Source organism: Perissodus microlepis, chromosome 10, assembly GCF_051167445.1.
Source record: "Perissodus microlepis isolate ML-2025 ecotype Zambia chromosome 10, ASM5116744v1, whole genome shotgun sequence".
Taxonomy (NCBI): Eukaryota; Metazoa; Chordata; class Actinopteri; order Cichliformes; family Cichlidae; genus Perissodus; species Perissodus microlepis.
Window position 1 is genome coordinate 33,951,865 of NC_140470.1, and position 24,525 is coordinate 33,976,389.

The following is a 24,525-nucleotide window of genomic DNA, read 5'->3' on the forward strand; positions in this document are numbered from 1 at the left end:
AAAACTTCAAAATACCCTTGCCCTATGTTTGATCTATGACTCTGAAACTTGGGAAGTTTATGTAAGATATCAAGATGTACAAAAAGGTGTCTTGGAGCAATACCTCAAATCCAACAGAAAGTCAGCCATTGTCAATTGAAGGTGTAATTTTGGTGACATTTTTCCTTCTTTTCAGGCCTCGTACTTTAACAACCTCCTCCTAAGGATCTCATCAGACTGATGTGATTGTCAGTGAATGGAATCTAAAGATGTTTGTAATGTTATATTGCGAAGCTTTTTACGTTTGGTGAAATGGCATGGCCATGGCGTCACGCGGAGTTTTAAGCACTCGCCAAAAAGCACGAAACTGCTGTCAGTCAAAGACACAATGCCCAGTCTCTCCCAAACTTCACAGGCATGATGAGAGCCAAGCTCAAAAATGTTTGATATGCCATTTCTCAGTAATGGTTAGAGCGCCACCTAGTGGAAAGAGGAAATGCAAAGTAGAGTATAATCATCACTGAACAAAATGAAATTTTATCTTGTTCTTCTACGCATTAAATCCATCAGTGTGACATTAGATAGGACCTGCTGGACGTAGGTGATGGGCGTGGCTCGACACGCCGGGGTACGAGGGCCCTCTTAACACTGCTTGCAGCTTTAATTTGTTAATGTTTTTAAATATATTCTTTTGGAAAATACTACAATTTGTGTATTTATTGTCATAGTTCTCAGCATCTGGAGAGAGTGTGGTGTGTTTTTGTTTCCCACCAGGGGGGAACTGGACTTTGCTTCCCCGCCTCTGAACCCACCCTTAATGCACACGTGTGGCTCATTCACACTGATTCTGCTCTAGCTTCTCATCACAAGCATTATTCCTGGCAGACTACTTAAGACGGCAGGAGATGCTGCTTCCTCGCTGGATCGTCACACTACCTAGCGTCAGTGTAGCCTCTTTACTCTTACTTGAGTAATTTTTTGAATGACTACTTTTCACTTTTACTTGAGTAACAATATTTTAAAGTAATGCTACTCTTACTTGAGCACAATTTTGGATACTCAACCTACCTCTGCACTCCTGGTGAAGCCCCCATTGTTTTTGACACCACTCAGACAGCCAGCAATTTAAGGAGAAGATGCGGCTAAACATGCCACTCCTTGTCCAATTGGGGAGGGGACCAGAGAAATCTACAGAGTCCCACAATTGTTTTGGCAAAGTTACACACTGATTCAATATTGACTTTATTGACCTCTGATTGACTTAGCTAGTAATCAGACACTTATTGCACTCACTGCATCCACAAAGCCACCAGTATTGTGGAGGACCCCACGAACTCTTCACGCATACTCTTCACTCTGCTGCAATGGCTCCCTGTTAAATCCAGAATTCAAAATCCTGCTCCTCACATTCAACGTCTTAAATAATCAGGCCCCATCACCTATGGTCATGTGACAGGTACATACTGAACAATTTGTGTTTATGAGTGTTAGTACCTTTCTAGATGATAGGAAGTCCATAGCCTGAACAATCTGGTAAGAGAAGCTGATGAGATCATTGAGGCTGAGGAGAGGACTGTCACTGAGGAGCAGCGATGATGCCTCCTGCTGGTCTGAAGTAGAACAACACCAGTTAAACCAGAGATATCCCATACTGGTCCATGGAACAGCTTCTTAATATTAATGTTCAGTGACTTGACTCTGCAGGTAGGAGTGTGGTGTGTCCACATATTTATGGCCATAACTGTGTGCAGCCATCACCTGCAGGCGTGTACGGTGTCTCGTATACGGCGGGTTCGATGTCGGCGTAGCTGAGCTCCTTCATGGCAACGTACTGAGCGCTCTCCTCCTTGTTCATGTCTATGTAACCTCCATCATTGTCACTGTGAATGAGCCGGTGAGTCAGCACTGGACAGAATCTACATGTGTGTGTGGGTGTGGGTGTGTGACAGACCTCTTGGTCTGTGTGTCTCCATGTAGAAAGGTATGTTTGTTCCTCTGCAGGTAGTTCACCAGGTCTCCATGACAACAGAACTCAGTGATCAGATAGACGGGACCTGCACAGGTGACATGTCAGGATTAAGTTAGCATCAGTTTGAGTATGGACAGCATTGGAGATGGTTTAGGACTAAGACTTGGGTTAGAACTAAGTCAAGTATCTCCATGAATTATAATCCCAGGATACTGCAGATAATAAGAACAGCTCTGTTTAATCTCCGCTATGTACAGTCGGTGTGCCTCACCTGTTCACTCATTAGTGTTGGTCATAATCAGTCATGGTTAAGTTGGAAACTTGTAAATAAATAAAAATAAAATTACTTACTGTAGGATAGACATTAGTTTGTGAATACTCGGGAAAAGAATAGTCTAGAAATAAATGAGGATTAGGAGAGGATTAATTCTGTATTTGCTTGGAATTATGTCTGGATTATGTCTTGATGCATGCTCAATCATCCAGGTAAGTAAATCTCCAAAAGCTGATTCTGTTCATCTGGACATAAAATGGTAAATGGCCTGTATTTGTATAGCGCTTTACTTGGTCCCTAGGGACCCCAAAGAACTTTACACTACATTCAGTCATTCACCCATTCACACACACATTCACACACTGATGATGGCAAGCTACATTGTAGCCACAGCTGCACTGGGGCGCACTGACAGAGGTGTAGCATTTTCAGTTTCAGAAACGTTTCGTCACTCATCCAAGTGACTTCTTCAGTCTCAGCTGACTGCAGGTTTCCCAAATCTTATAAACAGTACATTTGCATAATGACTGAAACCAGCGAAACCACTGAAGGAACAATGGGCTGGGAGGCCAGGTTCTTCAGTGGGCTGGTTTCAGTCATTATGCAAAAGTACTGTTTATAAGATTTGGGAAACCTGCAGTCAGCTGAGACTGAAGAAGTCACTTGGATGAGTGACGAAACGTTTCTCCCACTGAAAACGCTGCGTCCAGATGAACAACCTTTGATGATCAACCTTTGGAGATATGTCTGGATTTGTTTAAGAATGATATTAGGGTTATATGAAGAACACTTTGGGATTAAACAAAGATTATATCAGGAGTAAACTGAGACCTCCTCTCGTGCAGGCTCCCAGCAGGTTGACAACATTCAGGTGAGGACCGAGATGAACCAAAACCTTCAACTCTGACATCAGAGACTGAACTGCATCACTTCTCGCTGCAGAAAGACAGAGTCAGTCAGTCAGACAGATGGGTAGATAGCCCAACCAACAGAAAGACAGAGAGACAGACCTACAGACAAACAGATACATTCAGACAGACAGACAAAAAAAAAAACAGTCAGGAAGAGTTTGTCAGACATACAAACAGACAAGAGACAGACAGACAGTCAGATAGAGTGTCACAGACACACAGTTAGACAGTATGTGGCGCTGTCATTTGGTGTTGGCTCTCTCTGCGGTAGAGTATCACTTCCTGTTCTGTTTGTGTAGCTCACCTGTGCAGCCAATTTAATAAAACACCTACAGATAACATTTTATTTCACAGCATAATCTTCACTTACTTCATCAAAAGCACAGTCTCTGTGTACTCACTACCTAATTTATAGCCAAAGTATTCACTCACTGTGTCTTTACTGTTTCGCTAGCTTAGCTTAGCTTATAACGCACTCGCTAGCAGCATGGCCTCTTCACGTTTCCCTCCTGCGCTTTCCTGCTCATTGTGTCAGATGTTTAGTTACTCTTCAGCCTCCTTTAGCAGTAATGATACTTGTAACAAATGCAGCATATTTGCAGCTCTGGAGGCCAGGATTACTGAATTGGAGACTCGGCTTCGCACCCTTCATTCACCCGTAGCTAGCCAGGCCCCTGTAGCTGGGGCAGCCAAAGATAGCGTAGGCCCCGCTAGCTGTTCCCCGACAGACCCCAAGCAGCTGGGGAAAGAGGGCGGCTGGGTGACGGTGAGGAGGAAGCATTGTCTTAAACAAAAGCTCCAGGTACACCACCAACCTGTTCATGTGTCTAACCATTTTTCCCCACTCGGCGACACACCCGCCGGGGGTCAAACTCTGGTAATTGATGATTTTGTTCTCAGACATGTGAAGCTACAGACACCGGCAATCATAGTCAATTGTCTTCCAGGGGCCAGAGCAGGCGACATTGAGGGAAATGTAAAACTGCTGGCTAAGGGCAAATGTAAATTCAGTAAAATTATAACTCAGAATCAGAATCTGAAAAACTATTAATCCCAGAGGTAAACTGAGTTGTCATAGTAGCAAATATACAATAACCAACAAGCACTCATATAAAATTAGTGTAGAAACAGAGATATTGATAGATAAATATAGAAATAGGTGTAACCCAGTTTCTAAAATCATCACATTTCATGTTCATTGTTTCTGCTCTTATAGTCCTTCTTTAATGACAGTGAAACAAAATCAATATATTTATGTAAACCTAAAAGGGACGCAGATTTATAGTTATGTTTTGGTTAAACAAGGGATTTTTTTTTCCAAGTGTTGATGAGCTCTGATGAGAGCCTATTGTTTTATTCCACTCCTCTCGTGCAAGCCAATCGGTAAAGCTCTAGGTAGCTCTTGTCCCTCTTTAGTACCAGCTCCCAAGTTTTAGTGTCTTGCTTCTACAGCCGATCAGAGCAGGTGGGCTAAAACTTTTTTATCGGTAAGCTGGAGAAATTAACCTCTAACAAGTTAAAAACCATTTAAACTGATATTGTTCATGAAGTACAGTTTTGTGTTTGCTATCATAGAGGACAGAGCGACACCTTCCTTATACTGTTTTGATGTCAATCGGTTATTTTACTATGCTCAGTAATGGATATGTGGAGGTAATTTTTAGTGTATTTCCACTTGTACTATTAGGCCTATGGTACGTGAAGCACATCTATGTTAATATTCCTATTAGTAGACTGAAGTCACCTGTTTACATGTTATTGAAATTGATTATATGCACTTTGTTCAGTTTCTGATAATTTTTTGCACATTATTCCATTTCTTAAAAGGAGTGATATACTTATTTATTTGGGACGAATCCAAGGACCAGTTCAGCGATTCCAGATTCCAGAGTATTCCAGTGTTCATTGGAGCCAACCTGAGATTCTAGTGGACAATACACATATGTGCGCACACTCTTTTACACATTGATGGACTGCAATCCTGCACTGTACAAGTACACACGCACACACTTCTCATTGGACAGAACTTTGTTGCAATACATCCATTTGTCATGGGCCCCACTGGTACCATTTGGACCTAAAAGACTCATTCTTTACTTGTGCACAATTTAATTTAATTTCATTTATTTATTTGCTACTTTGGGGGAAATTTTATATACTTCAAATCTTTGTTAAAATGTGTTGTAATTCTGTGTTGTTTAAAAAAATATCTTTTTAAAAAAAGGCTTAAATCACTAAATTTTCCTTTAAGCCACACAACTGTGCTTTGTCTGGTTTCTCTGTCATTCATTTCTCTGTACCAGAGCTCTAAGAGTCATTCTTACTCTTCTGATACTAGCCGACATTACTAATCACCTTGGTTATTATCCATTGGTACTGTATATAAACCCACATAAGTGCTACATATAGGTATAAATAGGGGTGGGCGGTTTAAATGGTATACGGTAGAAACTATATAAATTTGGCCAACAGTAGGGATTTTAACTATACCGCTCTACCGCAATAGCACATGTGTGTCATCAAGCTGCGCCTGTTTTGGTCGAAAGCATTGCAGCGGCTGCAAATGAAATCTGCAAATTCTGCCGGGTGACAGTAATGGCAAAGAGACGAAGCACTTTTGGAATATGGTGCAAGCCAAAAACTGCTCTTCTTCCACTTCTTTACCATTGATTCATTAATGCTGAATTCTGTTGAAGGAACCTGTTGGTGAAACTGCTTTTCAGACTGGCTGTAATGACACCCAGGTTACGTCAATCGGAGGTCACTGAAATCAATATTGAATCGGTGTGTAACTTTGCCAAAACAATGTGGGACTCTGTATTTTTCTCTGGTCCCCTCCCCAATCAGACCAGGAGTGACATGTTTAGCCGCACGTTCTCCTTAAATTGCTGGCTGTCTGAGTGGTGTCCAAAAAAACGATGCGGGCTTCATAGATAATTGGGAAAGTTTCTGGAGGAAACCTGGTCTTCTTAGGGGATACTTTGGATGGAGCAGCTCTCATTTCTAGAAATCTGGCCAAAGTATTAAACCCCCTCAAGATGGCAGCACATACGATAGCACATAGGTATGCAGCGGCATAGCGCTCCCAACTACTGTGCACCTTTTTGGGTTTTTCATGCCTTTTCTTTGCTTCTTCCTGCAACTCACTGATCACTTTCAGTCGTCAGGAACTAACAGACATCAGCCTCGGCCTAAGCCTCGACTTTACTTTGGATTGAAATTCCACCAACTTGTTAAGGATTCTACCAGGGGGATAGGACAGTCAACCATGTGTATGGTGACATGAGGCAGGCTTACAGAGTGACACTGCTCCCCCCACCTGAGACAATCTGACAACCTCTCTCTGCTTCTTGTCCCTGCCTACACCCCTCTCAAAAAAGCCACCTCTCCAAACACCTGGGTCATGAAAATGTGGCCAGATGATGTTCTTCTCCAACTACAGGACTGTCTTGATCTCACAGACTGGTCCATCTTTGAACAGCAGGGTCCAGAGACTTCCATTCAGTCTGTCCTTATCATTTCCTTACCCTAAACATTTCCTGATAACATTTACATTTACAATAATTGATTACACAGCAGTGGAGAGTAGACTTCATCACAGTAGATGACTTTCTGAAAGCGCTGTAACTAAGTTTAAGAATATAGTCCACCCACTGTTATCATCTTCAATGCCCTGTACCAACACAGAGCAGAGCAGCTACCTGAACGCTACTCCAACAGAGGTCAATCATCTTGTTATTAACCTCCTAGGACCTGGCGTCCACATATGTGGACATCACATTTTGGGTTATTTAGACCAAAATACTCAATTTTGCTCTACAACTGCCTGATATCCACTTACGAGGACATTATACTGCTACTGTTCTATCGAAATTTTAAACAAAAATCCTCATATGTGGCTCTGATTTTTCTTAGAAACAAAAATTAGGTAAAAAAAAATCTGGTGATTCTTTGTTTTTACATTCATCGGGTCCCAATTAGCCCAAATATCAAAGAGAAATTAAAAATGCATGCTGTGGAAGAGTTCGGGTCTTAGAAGGATAATTTTACCTCCTCACTACGTACGACTCTGGATACTGTAGCTCCGGTGAAAACTAAGGCCTTAAATCAGAAGTACTTGACTCCGTGGTATAATTCTAAAACACGTAGCCTAAAGCAGATGACTCGTAAGCTGGAGAGGAAATGGCGTGTCACAAATTTAGAGGATCATCATTTAGCCTGGAGAAATAGTTTGTTGCTTTATAAGAAAGCCCTCCGCAAAGCCAGAACATCTTACTATTCATCACTGATTGAAGAAAATAAGAACAACCCCAGGTTTCTCTTCAGCTCTGTAGCCAGGCTGACAAAAAGTCAGAGCACCGTTGAACCAACTAATCCTTCAACATTAACTAGTAATGACTTCATGAGCGTCTTCGCAAATAAGATTTTAACCATTAGAGAAAAATGACTCATAATCATCTCACAGATGTAACATTATCTACAGCTACTTTCAGTACCATTGATACTCATTTAGAGTCTTTTCTCCAATTGATCTTTCTGAGTTAACTTCGTAATTACTTCTTCCAAACCATCAATGTGTCTTTTAGACCCCATTCCTACAAAACTGCTCAAAGAAGTCCTGCCTTTAATTAATGTTTCAATCAATTTAGTTCAATTCAGTTGTATTTATACAGCACCAATCACAACAACAGTCGTCTCAAGGCACTTTATATTGTAATTTACACCCTACAATAATACATACAGAAAAAAACCCCAACAATCATATGACCCCCTATGAGCAAGCACTTTGGCAACAGTGGGAAGGAAAAACTCCCTTTTAACAGGAAGAAACCTCCGGCAGAACCAGGCTCAGGGAGGGGCGGGGCCATCTGCTGCGACAAGTTTCAGTGAGAGAAGGAAGACAGGATAAAGACATGCTGTGGAAGAGAGACAGAGATTAATAACAAGTATGATTCAGTGCAGAGAGGTCTATTAGTGAGTGAAGAAGAAACACCCAGTGCATCATGGGAATCCCCGGCAGCCTACGTCTATTGCAGCATAACTAAGAGAGGATTCAGGGTCACCTGGTCCAGCCCTAACTATATGCTTTAGCAAACAGGAAAGTTTGAAGCCTAATCTTGAAAGTAGAGATAGTGTCTGTCTCCTGAATCCAAACTGGAAGCTGGTTCCACAGAAGAGGGGCCTGAAAACTGAAGGCTCTGCCTCCCATCCTACTTTTAAATACTCTAGGAACAACAAGTAGGCCTGCAGTGTGAGAGCGAAGTGCTCTAATAGGGTGATATGGTACTACAAGGTCATTAAGATAAGATGGGGCCTGATTATTTAAGACCTTGTATGTGAGGAGCAGGATTTTGAATTCTGGATTTAACAGGAAGCCAAAACAGGAGAAATCTGCTCTCTCTTTCTAGTCCCTGTCAGGACTCTTGCTGCAGCATTTTGGATTAGCTGAAGGCTTTTCAGGGAGTTTTTAGGCCATCCTGATAATAATGAATTTCAGTAGTCCAGCCTAGTTTTTCAGCGTCACTCTGAGACAGGATATTTCTCATTTTAGAGATGTTGCACAAATGGAAGAAAGCAGTCTTACATATTTGTTTAATATGTGCATTGAAGGACATGTCCTGGTCAAAAATGACTCCAAGGTTCCTCACAGTGTTACTGGAGGCCAAGGTAATGCCATCCACGGGGTAACCGTGGTTCAGGGGGTTGGGAAGCACATCTTGTAACTGGAAGGTTGCCGGTTGGATCCCCAGCTTTGTCTGTCCTGGTCGTTGTGTCCTTGGGCAAGACACTTCACCCTACTGGTGTTGGCTGGTGGGGCCGATGGCAGCCTCGCTTCTGTCAGTCTGCCCCAGGGCAGCTGTGGCTATAACTGTGGTTTGCCTCCACCAGTGTGTGAATGTGAGAGTGACTGACTAGTGGAATTGTAAAGTGCTTTGAGTGTCTAGAAAAGCGCTTTATAAATGCAATCCATTACTATCCAGAGTAAGAATCTGGTTAGTGTTAAGGGTGTAATCCCTACATTAGATACCATATTTCTAAGATCTTCAGGGCCGAGTACAATAAGTTCAGTTTTATCTGAATTAAGAAGCAGAAAGTTAGCGGCCATCCAGGTCTTTATGTCTTTAAGACATTCCTGCAGTTTAAATCATTGGTGTGTGTTATCTGGCTTCATGGACAGATAGAGCTGGGTGTCATCTGCATAGCAGTGTAAATGTATGCTATGTCTTCTAATGATGCTGCCTAAGGGAAGCATGTATAATGTAAACGGAATTGGTCCTAGCACTGAACCCTGTGGAACTCCATAATTAAACTTGTGTGAAGTGTGTGAAGAGGACTCTTCATTTACATGCACAAATTGGAGTCTGTTAGATAGATATGATACAAACCACTGACAGACAGACAGTCAGAGAGACTGAAAGACAGACAGACAGACAGCTACGTACGTTTAACCATCTTCACGGCCGCCTTTGTAGAATGAGAATTAATCAGACCAGAGATGGTTGCCTCAACAACACGTCCGAAAGCCCCTGAACCCAGCACCTGTCCTGAAGACAGAGAGGCAGATGGGGTTTCTGCGATGATAGAATGACTTTCTCATCTTACTTCAAACTGCAACTGACTCCAAAGCTTAAAGGTCAGTAACATAGTCTTTAGATGTGAAACGATTCAGTCCAAATGTGAATTTCAGCTTTGATATAAAAGAATCTGATTAGGAATTCAGTTTTTATACACAGTTGTCCCATTTTTTCACAGGCTCAGGTGTGATTGGACAGTATTGTGGTTGGTTGAGTTTCCTGATGACTTTCTTGATGAAATCAAAGTTTTGCAGTTTGTTCCAAGTGCTCATTGGAACATTGAATATATTCTGCAGCATGAGGAAGATCAGAAAAACATCTGAAACACAATCTCCCAGAGGAAATTTCTGTTTACAATCAGGAAACGCCTTCATGAATGGCCCAGAATCCTTAGCTGCACCATCATCAATCTTCACACCTAGTGGAGGTAGGATGAGGGTCACTGAGAGTCAAATTGCTGAGACAGAGCTCCATAATGCAGATCAATAATCACACAGAAAATTATGTGAAAACAATCCAGAAGTGTTTGAAGGCAAAAACAGGTTTATACCTGTTTGGAGCCAAAGACAAAACCCAGGACACAAAGACCCGTGCCGTGTAAGGCACAATGAGGGAGAGACGTTGATGAATTAATCTCATTGTTACATAAAATATGGTTTTGCAGTCTTACCAAGAACTACATGGTCTCTGTCTATTTCCCAGGTTGGGCTGTAGGGCAGCTGGGCGGGGTCGAGGTAGGTGTACTGCTGTCCATCAGGACTCACAGACTCGATCACCTTCCAACGAACTTCATAATGAGGTTTCTACACACAGAAATAAAAAGGAACCAAATACTTTGGTGGATTCATGAAGTTACATGAACATGCAGCAAATATTTGACGGTCCATGCAACAGTAATGGAGGTAGTACTACTGTTCAGCTAGACGTTTATTTCATCTGAATACTAACTTTCCTCCATAAGATGATGAGGATGATGAGGAAGATGACAGCAATGATGACCAACACCAGGACTACTGCTAAGACCACCACCTGAGACAGGAGAGCTGAACACAGATAACATAAGAAATGTTAGAAATAAACACAATAATTTACCCTAAACAACAAAAAAACAAACAAAACCTGCCAAAAACTGTAGGATTAATTATTATTTTGTTTTAATATTAACTTTTTTTTAGCAGAAGGCTTGACTTTATCCCTCTCACCCAGTACTGATCATCTTTTCTTGTGGGTTTATCCTAAATAGAGCTTCTCTTATTGAAAGCAATTTTATTTATATAGCGCCAAATCACAACAACTGCCTCAAGGCGTTTTATATTGTAAGGTAAAGAAGCTAAAGAAGAGACAGAAACCTCCAGCAGAACAAGGCTCAAGGACCGGTGGGGGTGAGGGGAGGATGCCGGTTCTGTCATGATGCGGAGTCTAGTGACTCCGTGTTTATGTTTGCGATTATTGATATTGTTTCTGGTTATTAATGATTTCTAGTGCTTAGATGTTCCTGTGCCTCACTTTTGTTCCCTCTTGTCATCCCTGTTTCTACGTTCGTGTGTCTCCTGTTTTACTTTGACAGTGTGTGTCGGGTGCCGGTTTCTGTTTTGCTTTCTCCATGTCTCATCTTGTCCGATTAGTTACAGCTGTGTTCCCCTCCTGTTCCCTGTTTCCTCATGTGTGTATTCTCCGTTGCTACCAGTCAGATCGTCTGTTCATCGTCCCCTGTGTATCTCCACCTGCATTTCCAAGTTTGAGGCTTTTCTTTGTATTTGTCAGTTCCCTGTTTGCCTCTGTTTTTTGTTTTTTTTTAGATTTTTTCCCGCCAACAATTACGGCTTGCTTTTTGTTAAACATTCACCTCCACTCCATGTGTCTGCATTTGGGTCCACCCTCTAACCCCGCCACGGTCTGCCAGCTCAGACAGTGACAGGTTCTCCTGGCTCTTTAATATTTCAGGTTCCTCTTTTTAGCAGAAGGTTTGACTCTGTCACATCCAGCACTGATCATCGTCCTCTGAGGGTTTTCCTAACCAGTGCTGCTCTCTTTGTTGAGGCCTCAGTTCTTCTTCAGTAGATTTTCTTTAGAAATAATTTCTTCTTTGTCTCTCTGAGCTCCTCCTGAGATGTTTGAGTCTTTGTACCAAACTCAGTGAAACTTCAGCTTCTGATCATCTCCTCCATGTGTCTGCAGCACCTTTATTCAAAGTACTGAACATCTGGCAGGAGATCCCGATGTTCACATGCTGACCAGATGAGTTATGGTGCGTTAGTCTGAGTCACAGCATGAGCTTGTCTCCACTTCTCTACTCACATTTCACTTTTCAGCTCTTCCTTCATGCATTCAGCCACTCCTGTGACCTCTGTGATGGATAGGAGCTCTGAGGAGCTCTTTCTCCTCTGTCAGCAGCTGTTTGTGTGCTCAGGATGTGGACGATGTTTTAAAGCAGACATCTGAAGACAGTGTTTGAATGAACGTTCTGCCTCAGTTCCTCAGAGAACCCGCCTGAGCTCAAACGCCTGCAGCATGGATACGTACAGCTGGAGAGGACTCGCAGGTCCTTCGCTTGTCTGCCCACCGAGTTTGTGGCTTCACAGCGAACGGCCGACAGAGAGCTGAGAGTCTGGAGGGTCAGCATGCTGTGTACCTGCACAGGTGGAACAAACACACACAGAGCCACCGGTCAACTTCATATGTTACTGTTTCCCCTCCCTTCTGATGACATCACTCTCTTGATGTCAGTGGTTACCTGGGTGACGCCTCTCTCTGCCACCATAGTAATGTTCTCCTGTAGCGTCATGCCCTCTGAGTCTTTTGATTGGCTCCTCCACTCGCCATTCAAATGATTGCATCTGCAGTAGGTTAAAGGACAGGATCACCATGGTAACACCAATACTGTTACACTATGTGTGTGTGTGTGTGTGTGTGTGTGTGTGTGTGTGTGTGTGTGTGCGTGTGTGTGTGTGTGCGTGCGTGTTTACCTGTGTGAGCTGGAACAGGTGTACCAGGTAACAGAGGGGGGTGGAGCTCCCTCGCTCACACACAGCACAGCGTTACTCCTGACCTCTGACAGGGATGTGATCCTGGGTGGAGCTACACACACACACACACACACACACACACACGTGTTATTAAAAAGTAAAATGTGCCCTCTGTTTAAATGCATACACAGATGTCTGCTAGGAGGCGGAGCCTGAGGTCATGTGATAATGTTACTCCTCAGCTCACACAATACACTCGTTACTGAGCATGCACACAAAAGGTCTGTAAATGACAGCATGATGTCACATGATGTGGCATACACACCTGGTGGCCGTGTGGCTCACCTTGTACCTCCAGGTTGAATGTAGCCTCTCTGATGTCGTCATCATTGGAAATAGTTGCGGTGTAACTTCCTGTCTGATCCATCTGCACGCGCACCAGCGTCAGTGTGCTCACATACCTAATCAATCAAACATTTAGCTCCTCCTCATTTTAGCAACCATTAGCACATATGCCAGGGCTGTTGCATTAACAAATACACTCGGGGGATAAATCACTGCGAAAACACAACCCTCAACTATGCAATATTTTCTTTTCTTTTTTCTTTTTAACTGTGGAATATTTCCAAGGAACTGTGCAATATTCTAAGGTCTGAAGCACTGTGCGGCAACCGTATTCTCACTTGTTCATTCTTATATAAAGTCTTGTACATACTATATTTATTTATTTGTTTATTTGTTTAAAATTTATTGCACACATAAACTTCTTTCCTTTTAAAGTGCCCTTTTTTCACTTGTGCTGAATGGGTTTGCTTACAATTTTTGTTGTTTGCAAACACAATGACAATAAAGATTCTGATTCTGATTCTCCTCCTCATCTGAGGTCTGACCTCTGACCTACCGGCTGTCTGACAGGTGTGTGGTGTTGATAGTAGTGGTTTCTGTGGCAACAGATTGGTTCTGTCTCGTCCAGATGATGGTGGGGGCGGGGTGGGCGTCAATACCTACACTTAATTCCAGCGTGTGATGGAGGAGAGATGACACATTGGTCTCACCTGAGGGCCACAGGTAAACGTAACCTCGGTCTGCAGAGACATGGAGAAACACACTTTACATGTGTGTGTCTGTTCTATGTGTGTGTGTGTGTGTGTGTATGTGTGTGTGTGTGTGTGTGTGTGTGTGTGTGTGTGTGTGTGTTGCTGACCCAGCACTGTTATTGTGATATTTTTCATCACAGTTTGTCCCTGTGTTGTCTCCTGCACCGTGCAGCTATAAACACCTGCAGGAACAGTACGGCATTATTTCCCTCAGCACAGTTTCTCAGCAAGCTGCACACCTTTACCTGAGCCACCGAGCGCCCTACCTGAATCTGCCACTGTTGCTGCAGTGATGTTAACAAAGGAGCGGATCTGATTGGGCAAGAAGTCCGTCAGCGGCTCAATTTCCTGCAAAGAAAAATCATCATAGTTAGGTGACACCAGATAGACAGGTAGGCAGACAGGTACAGACAGGTACAGGTGGGTAAGCAGACAGGAAGGCAGACAGGTACCTGTCTGCGGGGGAAGCCCCAGGAGAAGAACACCATCTCTGTGTCTTTAACTGTGCAGTTTACTGTGAGGACCTCGCCCTGCTTCAGCACACTGCTGGACACCGTCAGGTCCACCTCCATGACCTTTGGGACTGAAATACGCAGGTGCACAAAAATGATACAGGTAGCAGGGGAGACAGGTAGGAATATGACTTGTTTATGAATGAATGGCAACCTTTCAGCATAAATGTGAACTAAACATTATCAGAAGGTAGACAGACACAAACCTATAATGCTGAAGACGTAGTACGTCTGCGACTCCCTCTCCTCAGCTCCGTTTGTGGCGATGCACATGTATGATGTGTCATTGAGGTGACCCGTGAAGCCACGCCCCGGCTCATATGTCATCCCGCTTACCAGCCTCCTGCTGGGGCGCTCGTACAGCGAGACATTGAGGTTCGGGTTGGACACCATGCAGGGAATTGTGCCTTCCTCTCCCTCCTTCATCACCACACCCAGATCCAATGGGACAAACCATTCATCGGGACCTGAGGGGGGAACAGGTAAACACGGAACATCACGAGGAATGCAGGTACTCTTAGAAAAATTATGGTTCTTAAATGGTTCTTCAGATGTCTTCATGGTTCTTTAAAGAACCATCATATATCAAAGAACCTTATTATTTTGTAGATGGTTATTCAGATATTACAAATGGTTCTTTAAAGAACAAAAGGTTCTTCATCCTTAGCTATCTAAGTTTGATGGTGTAAAATGGCATAAATATTTATTCACTATAATGAGGCTGTGAATTATACTGTGTGTTTTGTTTGTGTGCATGTGTGTGCAAAGGGGGAGGGCGGGTTACCTGGTGATTACCCTTTAAGAGAAGATGGTAGGAAACTGAATATTCAAATAAAAGTTAGAAATACTTAAAAATATACTGGTGGCAGGGGTGGGGGCCAAAGCCTAAAGACCCTACCCCCAACACCCCTAACCCCGCAAACCCACTGATCACAAATAATGTGGTAATAGAATATAGAATTTATTATTAATACATTTATGAATGTGGTGAGTTAACAAACAGTAGGCACAATACACACATTCAAATACTGTACTTTAGTTTTACATTTTAATAAAGTATTACTATTTTCTGCTTTAAGGCATTACTTTTGAGATTATTATATATATTAGAAAATATAGCATAATGATAATACTAGTTATTGTAAACTTTACAAACCACCCAGCAGTATGTAAAGTCAAATTATAAAAAAGTAAATAGCAATTGCACAACAGAATGTCAATGTAATGAACATACTTATGTGTTCATTACCAACACACTTACTTAGTTTTGACAAAGCGCACTGCTTAGGTAAATGATCTGAGTACATGTTTATCACTGAGCAATTTGTGAATATGTGTTTCAAACCAAATGACAGGTAGAGAGAGAGAGAGAGTGACGTTAGAACACTTTGGCTTCTAAAATATGTGGTTCAATTGCGTGCTGCGTACATAACGTAATGTCAGCTAGACCGATATTAACATTTATAATATTGTTAAAGTCACTAAAATGGCGCCTGAAGGCTGTTTTGACATGAGCTCTGTGTCTGCTCTAGAAACTCTGAAATTCAGTAGAGCTGAGCCGTACATTAAATACTCACATGAACCTGTACTTTGAATTCTGGAAGAGCATGAAGGTGTGTCTTTGACTGTTCCTGTATAACTTATTTTCGGACTAGTTGACAAGTTATGCTCCGGTCATTTGATGTTTCCAAGATAGATGTCCTTTTGTAATATAGTTCAATTTTCTTTGCATATTTCATTTATCCACCATCATACATTAAGCCAAGAAGAGGTCATTATACTAACAAGAGGTATCAATGCTGGGCCAAAGTTGAGCACGGGGTTAAAGTTTGTAATCCAGCCGGGGTGTAAATATCACTCAGCAGCCAGTCGTAGAGATGAAGCAGGTAGCATCAACACATAAATCTACCCAGCTTAAATCACAAGACTACCTCTGACCAAAAAGCTGTAGATTGTTCTTGTTTGCACAAATTAATCCAGATTCACACTAATTGTGTTCACAGCTCCAACAAAATGAGGAAGAGGAGGGGGAGAAAAACAGTTAGATTGAATTACAATTGGATGGAAGTTGAGGACAAGGAGAAGGAAGCTTAGGATGAGGAGGAAGAGAAGCAGCAGGAGCATCTTTAGGGATCCCTATGATGTCATTGAGGTTTGTTTCATTAATATGGTCCTCTCACAAAGAAAGATGACTTGTTTTAGTTCACCTACTTCCTGTATTAAATAGTGATGTGCAAAACGTTGTGGAAAACCACGGAGCAGGCACGTATAGTGCATCTGCAGGTAAATGAACATCAAATCTCTAAGACAGACTCCAATCTGTATATTTATCACCCTTATGATAAAACCCATGTCAGTCATTGGTTTATGGACTTTGTATTTTGAAGCCTCAGCATTTGCTATGTGGGTTTTTGTGAGCCATTTGGAACCCTATTAGGATGAGGGATCAGAATCTGGAGTCGTGCACACTACTGTTTCATTTAGTGTGTATCCATAAGATTTGTACAGCAGATCCAAGTTGTGCCTTGAAAACAGGAATGTTGTCTGCATAGAGGAGAACTGTAATAGCAGACTTGTACAAAGTGAGGCTTTGTGCTCACATTTGCTGCAAACGCTCATTTTAATTCTGTCTCCCTGTTTTGATGCAGAATTCACTTGAAATCAGGCAAAAATGGGACTTTCTTTTATAATGCGTTCTTGTGAATTGATTGTGTATCGCATACATTTGATTTAACTTTATGCAAGACAACAGTCGTCCGCTGGCCAAAACAGTTTTCCAAATACCTCCACGTGATCAAGCCTGGATTTAGAAAAGAATAGCAAAAATGCAATTTGTGTTTGTGTGTTCACAGGCAGCGGCGTGAGGGGAGACCTCGGCTCATCCAGCTGGAGAGCCTGACCAGGAGGAGTCAAACATTAACTCGGCTCTTCCAGGGCACCCTGCAGACTCGGCTGCTGGCATTGGCGAGGGAGTGTGGCCGCCGCTGGGATGAAGTGAATGCCAAACTGGAGTCCATCGCAGGTCGACTGCAGGTATGCGAGTCAGACCTACTGAAGAGGGTTTCACTTTTCTCTCTTCTTTATAATTGACTCTTTTCATTCTCTCTCAGCTCCTTGTCTCAGAGTGGGAGGGATTTGAAGCACAAAGGGAGGAGCTTGTCATTTGGTTGGCTGATATAGATGTCCCCCTGAGTGAGGTTGACCAGCTGACAGGAAACACCTGTGAAAAACTGAAACAACTGCAGGTGTGGGGTTGTTTTGATATGACATATATTTGATATGATACATACGTCAGACACATTGTCCTAAACTGGACTAACAAAGGACCATGAGTCCAACATGAAACTTACCTTACAGAATGTAAGTTCATTGATAATTTTAATCAAAAACTTGTTGTTGAAATATTTTTACTGAACATGCAAACATCTGCTGATGAAAATGTCTTGATTTATTGATCTGTTATGAAGCTATTGCTATTTCTAATGTGTTTTTATCACTTTCTGATGTTTTATTAATTAAACAATACATGTATTAATTGTTGTTGTTATCTATAGATGTAGTATTTATATATATTTATTTATAGTATGGCAAATATATTTAATTATTACTGTTTAAATAACTAATATGTGACATCTATTAGTAGTGATGTTGTGCTGAGGGTTAAAATGCCTTTTTGTCTTTTGGTATACTGCGAAATGGCAATAAATCATTAATATATGTCTATGCTCAATTCAATTCAATTTTATTTAGATAGCGCCAAATCCCAACAAAAGTCACCTCAAGGCGCTTCATAGATACAGAGAAAAACCCAACAATCATATGACCCCCTATGAGCAAGCACTTTGGTGACAGTGGGAAGGAAAAACTCCCTTTTAACAGGAAGAAACCTCCGGCAGAACCAGGCTCAGGGAGGGGCGGGGCCATCTGCTGCGATTGGTTGGGGTGAGAGAAGGAAGACAGGATAAAAGACATGCTGTGGAAGAGAGACAGAGGTTAATAACAGATATGATTCAGTGCAGAGAGGTCTGTTAACACATAGTGTGTGAGAAAGGTGACTGGAAAGGAAAAACTCAGTGTATCATGGGAATCCCCGGCAGCCTACGTCTATTGCAGCATAACTAAGGGAGGATTCAGGGTCACCTGGTCCAGCCCTAACTATATGCTTTAGCAAAAAGGAAAGTTTGAAGCCTAATCTTGAAAGTAGAGATAGTGTCTGTCTCCTGAATCCAAACTGGAAGCTGGTTCCACAGAAGAGGGGCCTGAAAACTGAAGGCTCTGCCTCCCATTCTACTTTTAAATACTCATAATGATATGGTACTACAAGGTCATTAAGATAAGATGGGGCCTGATTATTCAAGACCTTGTATGTGAGGAGCAGGATTTTGAATTCAATTCTGGATTTAACAGGAAGCCAATGAAGGGAAGCCAAAAAAGGAGAAATATGCTCTCTCTTTCTAGTCCCTGTCTGTACTCTTGCTGCAGCATTTTGGATTAACTGAAGGCTTTTCAGGGAGTTTTTTTGACATCCTGATAATAATGAATTACAGTCGTCCAGCCTGGAAGTAATAAATGCATGAACTAGTTTTTCAGCGTCACTCTGAGACAGGATATTTCTAACTTTAGAGATGTTGCACAAATGGAAGAAAGCAGTCTTACATATTTGTTTAATATGTGCATTGAAGGACATATCCTGGTCAAAAATGACTCAAAGGTTCCTCACAGTGTTACTGGAGGCCAAGGTAATGCCATCCAGAGTAAGAATCTGCTTAGATACCATATTTCTAAGATCTTCAGGGCCGAGTACAATAACCTCAGTTTTATCTGAATTAAGAAGCAGAAAGTTAGCGGCCATCCAGGTCTTTATGTCTTTAAGACATTCCTGCAGTTTAACTCATCGGTGTGTGTTATCTGGCTTCATGGACAGATAGAGCTGGGTGTCATCTACATAGCAGTGTAAATGTATGCTATGTCTTCTAATGATGCTGCCTAAGGGAAGCATGTATAATGTAAACAGAATTGGTCCTAGCACTGAACCCTGTGGAACTCCATAATTAACCTCAGTGTGTGAAGAGGACTCACCATTTACATGCACAAACTGGAGTCTATTAGATAGATATGATACAAACCACTGCAGCACAGTACCTGTAATACCTACAGCATGTTCTAATCGCTCTAATAGGATATTATGGTCGACAGTATCGAACGCTGCACTGAGGTCTACCAGGACAAGCACAGAGATGAGTCCACTGTCAGAGGCCATAAGAAGATCATTTGTAACCTTCACTAAAGCTGTTTCTGTGCTGTGATGAGCTCTGAAACCTGACTGAAACTCTTCAAATAAGCCATTCCTCTGCAGATGATCTGTTAGCTGTTTGACAACTACTCTTTCAAGGATGTTTGATAGGAAAGGAAGGTCGTATTTATTTTACCCTACTCAAATTCAATTTATGATACATTTTATTTTGAAAGATTTAAAAAGGTTCTTTAAAATGCTTTTTTAAAGAACCATTTGAAGGACCTTTTTTAAAATGGTTCTTTGAAAAACCATTTAAGGTGCCCCAAAGAACCATTTCTTGATGGTTCTTTGGGGCACCTTTAAAGGTTCTTCAATGAACCACTGAAAGAAATGGTTCTTCAAAGAACCATTGTTTGAACGGTTCTTTGTGGCACCAAAAAAGGCTCTTCTATGGCATCAGGCTAAAGAACCACTTTTGGTTCCAGTTGGCACCTTTATTTTTCTGACACAAACAACAGGAGGAACACACGTTGGAAGATGGTTACCTTGTCCAGGTATAAAGACATCAACATTTCTGCTCTGATCAGATGATGGCTCCTCACAGGTGTATCTCCCAGAATTCCTCCATGTGATGTTAAAGAGATGCAGGATGCTCATGGAGCCTCGATTGTCCAAGAGGACCCCATCTACTGGCGGGTCCTGAGGAAAATGCCACTTCACCTCACTCCACCCCAAACACTCCTGAGGAGAAGAAAAGATAACTGAGAGAGAGGTACTGGAAGACATCTGAAGACAGAGACAGGTAGGTGTAGAGACAGACAAGTGTTACTGACCACTGTGTAATTGGAGTTAGAGGGGACCAGAACTTCAGAGGCTGATGGCAGCAGCTCCAGAGAAACCGCCCCTTCAGGATGAACCAGGAATACACCTACACACAGAGACAGGTAGACATTCAGGTGTCACCTCTAAAATCCTACTGATGCTTTAACGTTATTACTCACCCAAGAGAAACCCCAACAGGCTGATATTTCCTGTTCCCCTGATGGATGCCATCATGGCTGCCAACCCTGAGCAGTGACAGGTGGAGGAGAGATTTCAAAATAAAAGTCTAACATCATTAAAACACAAAATGGACTTCCTGTGAAGCTCTGATATTTGGTGGAAGCTTTAAAAAAATACAAATAGTTGAATGTAATAAGTGTTGGATGCTGCAGGCTGTGTACAAATACTGTAGTAATGATTGTCTGCTATTACTGTTCTATATTCCAGAGAGATGTGTTTACTGCATGTCAGTGGCAGCTGGAGACTGCAGAAATAATAAACTCAATGAAGTTACTTTCAAGGGAGGCGTCTAAGAAGCTTCATTAAACTTTAACAAGCTTATTTAAACCGTAGCAGTCTGGACTTTTTTCATTCCCTGCATTCAGTCAGCGTCTGTTAAATCTGTCGAGGTGACTGATGCTTCAAACAGACGTGAACACATTCCTGTGTGTGTGTGCATGTGTTTTCACACAAAGCAGCCACTCACAGCCATCCCTAGGGACTTCAGCCAATCAGAGCCCTGGTTGATGGAGAGAGAATGAGGAATGCCAGCTGACCACCGAAGAAGAAAATAAACAGCGAGGTATTTCCTGTGGGCAGCAGAGAGGAGAGCAAGCCTCATTTCAGGGTTTAGCCAATCACAGCTCTGAAGCTCTGTGCCCTGACTAATGCTCAGCAGGTGATGTCACCAGTCAGCTGCCGAGTCTTCCTCTTCATCCCTACCTCCACTGTCACAGAGTGTCAAATTTGAGCGTCCAGATTGGTGGCTTCAGTCTCTCTTGTGATGTCACCAATGGAAGTTTTAAAGGACTTTTTATTAACTCTCTGAAGGCTGAAGAGAGAGGAATGCCTCAAATGTGTGCTTCAGTAAAATTTGCTTTGAAGTACTGATCTTGTGATCAGGTTACTGACCAACAGAAGACACTCTTTTACAGCTGCTAAGTTAAAAGATCACACCATTGTTTTTCCAGCATGCCGTGTGTGTGTTGTGACTGCTGTGTGTGTTTGGTTCAAACTGACTGTGCAGCACAAAGCTGATCTCAGATCGAATCACCAACATGTTCATCGGCCGACGTTCTTCCAACTGTGTTTTTGGATTTTTGTCTAGTTCGTGCTCAGTAAAAATCACCTTTAAGCAGCTCTGATCAGAAATATGAGCAGCTACAAGACATCGATCGGCAAAGTAGGAGACAGCGAATCTGACTATGGTGATCTATTTAAGTAGTATTCCAGATAGGTAATCATACACCTGTTCATCAACACTGAATATTCTACATGTAATCATTTCATATCCTGTCACACTCACCTACTCTACAGGTGTGCCACCTGCCTGTCACTGCTCCATACTAACGCTGTGATCGGTCACCTCAGACCTGTAGCACACAGCACACACACACTGTAACAATTAAACTGATCAAACTGCAAACCACGAGATTTATTGTTGGTCAAGTCGATGCATTTGAATGATCAGCATGGCAAACATAAAAACAGAAATCTAACGAGAAGCAGGTGAGGCCCAACAACAACCAACCACAGTTCAGATAATGCACAGAAAAAATAACCGGATATATGCTTGTGTATGATGCTATTACCACACAATAAGTTTGATCAGAATATTTCTGACACTTAAAGTATTACAAACACCAAACATGTAAGGAACCAAACTGGATGGCCAGGTAGGGCTGTTGGATCTGAAAAGTTGATTTTCATAGATTAGACTTTCATCAATAATTCTTCAGTCTGTGCTTTTAAAATGTTTTGAAACAAGTTCAAACTCATAAAAACAGTAAATCTAATAAAAATGAGAATTAGTTCACCAAACCAGTTAAAAACACGCAAACTGAGCAAATACACCAAACCTACAAATGGAAACATCCTACGAGAAGGTTCAAAATATGTTTACACTCATATATGCCTCTCTTCAGCGTCTTATTCACTTCATTTCTTCATGATGAAGAAGAGAACACATGAATATTCTGACTCTGTGGTGACACACGGCAGGCTCTCCCTGAGCCTGGTTCTGTCAGAGGTTTCTCACTGTTAAAAGGGAGTTTTTCCTTCCCACTATCGCCAATGGTGTTGGTTACGTTACTTGAAAATAATAATTAGTTACTATTAGTGATTACTTCTCCAAGAAATTAATCCAGTTACTTTACTGATTACTTATTTTCAAAAGTAATTAGTTACTTTATTACTTAGTTACTTGTTAAAAACATGGTACACAACCTGAATACGTAATAAAGCAATCTTCTCAATTCTATTTTTTTCTGCATAATCCATCATATAAAATGACGCTTGTATGTCATTGTCAGCTGCCTGAGACACAGGTTTGAAGAGGTGAGGTTTTATTAGAGGGAGGATCAGCTGTGGTTCTGTGGTTGCTCAGTTTTTGAAGATGTTCTGATGCTGAGACATGAAGAGGAACCTGCTGCCCAATCAGAGCTCCCACTGTGAGGAGATGTCAGAGTTCAGGAGGAACGTCTCTTACTGAGCCCAGTTATATTTACCTGATTTTAATCTGTCAGTTTAACCCCAGTTTCACTGGCAGTAAAATACCTTTATAGAATGGTAAATGGCCTGTATTTGTATAGCACTTTACATAGTCCCTAAGGACCCCGAAGCACTTTACAGATTCAGTCATCCACCCATTCACACACTGGTGATGGCAAGGTACATTGTAGCCACAGGTGCCCTGGGGCGCACTGACAGAGGCGAGGCTGCCGGACACTGGCACCACCGGGCCCTCTGACCACCACCAGTAGGCAACGGGTGAAGTGTCTTGCCCAAGGACACAACGACCAAGACTGTCCAAGCAGGGGCTCGAACCGGCAACCTTCTGATTACAAGGCGAACTCACAACTCGGATGGAGCCACGATCGCCCACAATCACTCAGTAACCTCCAGGCCGACAGGTTAATCAGATGTTCTGAACTGAACTGGTCGTAGGTGTGAATCTCTCTGTGGCAGCATTGTGATACCTGTGACAAGTGTGATAGGCTGCAGGCAGCCAATGAGCACTCAGGATGGACGGATGTGTGGGCAGTATTTCCTGTCTCTGTGTGGTGCTCCTTTGTTTGATTTTCATGCTATAAATGTGGAAAAAAAAGACAGACTTGTACCCGCAGCGGGGACTCTGACTTTTCTTTGGTGATGCAGAAGATGCGAGGAGCTCCTGCACGCTGGAAGTTCCGCCCCCTCACTGGCCTTCAGCCTCATGATTGCTGCACAAGCTTCCCTCCATCACTGATCTGTTCAGCAACAAACTGCAGGAGGAATACCACATTCAGGTGCTGATACTCAGCTGAGATTCACCTGACCCACTGCTCTGTGCACCAATGCAGTGAAGGTATTGCACACAGTACTTACTCGCAGTACGTACTCCCAGTGCTCACAGTATGCACTCACAGCTTTTACTCGGAGCACTACTTAGAGTAGTTAAAGTATTTACTTGCAGTATTTACTCACAGCAGTATTTCAGTATTTCTAGTACATGTAGTACTTGTACATAGCAATACTGTGTGGAATCTAATCAGGATTCAGAGAAAGAAAAGAGAGTAGAGTTGGTTCAAACCTTCTGAAGCTGCTCCTTTTCCTTCTCTTCTTCTTCTTCTTTTCACTGTTTGTGTCTCCTCTTCTTCTCTTCAGTTCATTCCAGACGAACGACGAATGGAAACCAACAGACTGATTCACAGTGAGAGAGGGAGACATAGGGCCAGAGTGGAGAGAGAGAGAGTCTGCAGTACTGAGGGAAGAAAACGGGTGAGAGACACAGACACACATTGAGAGAGAGAGCGAGAGAGAGAAAGAGCATCTGTTTTCAATCTGTCTCTCCGCCCTCCCCCCTTCTTTGACAGGAAATGAACCGAGTCCAACACACACACACACACTAACACACACACATACTGAAACACACATACAAAAAAGTCAGTTTTCTGCTTTACAGTCAGACTTACTGCTTTGTGTGT

General features: G+C 42.3%; 1 protein-coding gene across 10 annotated transcripts in view; it reads right to left on the reverse strand.

Annotated features, from left to right (window-relative positions):
• LOC146379835 (platelet-derived growth factor receptor beta-like) overlaps nucleotides 1-24,280 on the reverse strand; it is a 35,741-nt gene extending 11,461 nt beyond the window's left edge. Inside the window, exons 1-22 of one of the 10 annotated variants that reach the window (XM_084941070.1) lie at nucleotides 24,132-24,280; nucleotides 21,867-21,933; nucleotides 21,048-21,150; nucleotides 20,521-20,586; nucleotides 20,353-20,447; nucleotides 20,065-20,260; nucleotides 14,490-14,750; nucleotides 14,224-14,354; nucleotides 14,038-14,119; nucleotides 13,879-13,953; nucleotides 13,576-13,759; nucleotides 13,020-13,135; nucleotides 12,675-12,786; nucleotides 12,443-12,545; nucleotides 12,232-12,340; nucleotides 10,657-10,751; nucleotides 10,379-10,511; nucleotides 9,577-9,678; nucleotides 3,054-3,158; nucleotides 1,931-2,033; nucleotides 1,738-1,859; nucleotides 1,474-1,589 (exon numbers count right to left, since the gene is read on the reverse strand). In XM_084941070.1, coding sequence (XP_084797196.1) covers nucleotides 1,474-1,589; nucleotides 1,738-1,859; nucleotides 1,931-2,033; nucleotides 3,054-3,158; nucleotides 9,577-9,678; nucleotides 10,379-10,511; nucleotides 10,657-10,751; nucleotides 12,232-12,340; nucleotides 12,443-12,545; nucleotides 12,675-12,786; nucleotides 13,020-13,135; nucleotides 13,576-13,759; nucleotides 13,879-13,953; nucleotides 14,038-14,119; nucleotides 14,224-14,354; nucleotides 14,490-14,750; nucleotides 20,065-20,260; nucleotides 20,353-20,447; nucleotides 20,521-20,575 — 2,295 coding nt within the window. In that variant the 5' untranslated portion in view covers nucleotides 20,576-20,586; nucleotides 21,048-21,150; nucleotides 21,867-21,933; nucleotides 24,132-24,280. Of the gene's footprint in view, nucleotides 1-1,473; nucleotides 1,590-1,737; nucleotides 1,860-1,930; nucleotides 2,034-3,053; nucleotides 3,159-9,576; nucleotides 9,679-10,378; nucleotides 10,512-10,656; nucleotides 10,752-12,231; nucleotides 12,341-12,442; nucleotides 12,546-12,674; nucleotides 12,787-13,019; nucleotides 13,136-13,575; nucleotides 13,760-13,878; nucleotides 13,954-14,037; nucleotides 14,120-14,223; nucleotides 14,355-14,489; nucleotides 19,858-20,064; nucleotides 20,261-20,352; nucleotides 20,448-20,520; nucleotides 20,587-21,047; nucleotides 21,151-21,866; nucleotides 21,934-23,679; nucleotides 23,824-24,131 lie in introns of those variants that run through there. The other 9 variants (XM_084941069.1, XM_084941068.1, XM_084941071.1 and 6 more) reach the window with 9 other exon arrangements.
• Between the last annotated feature and the right edge of the window lie 245 nt (nucleotides 24,281-24,525).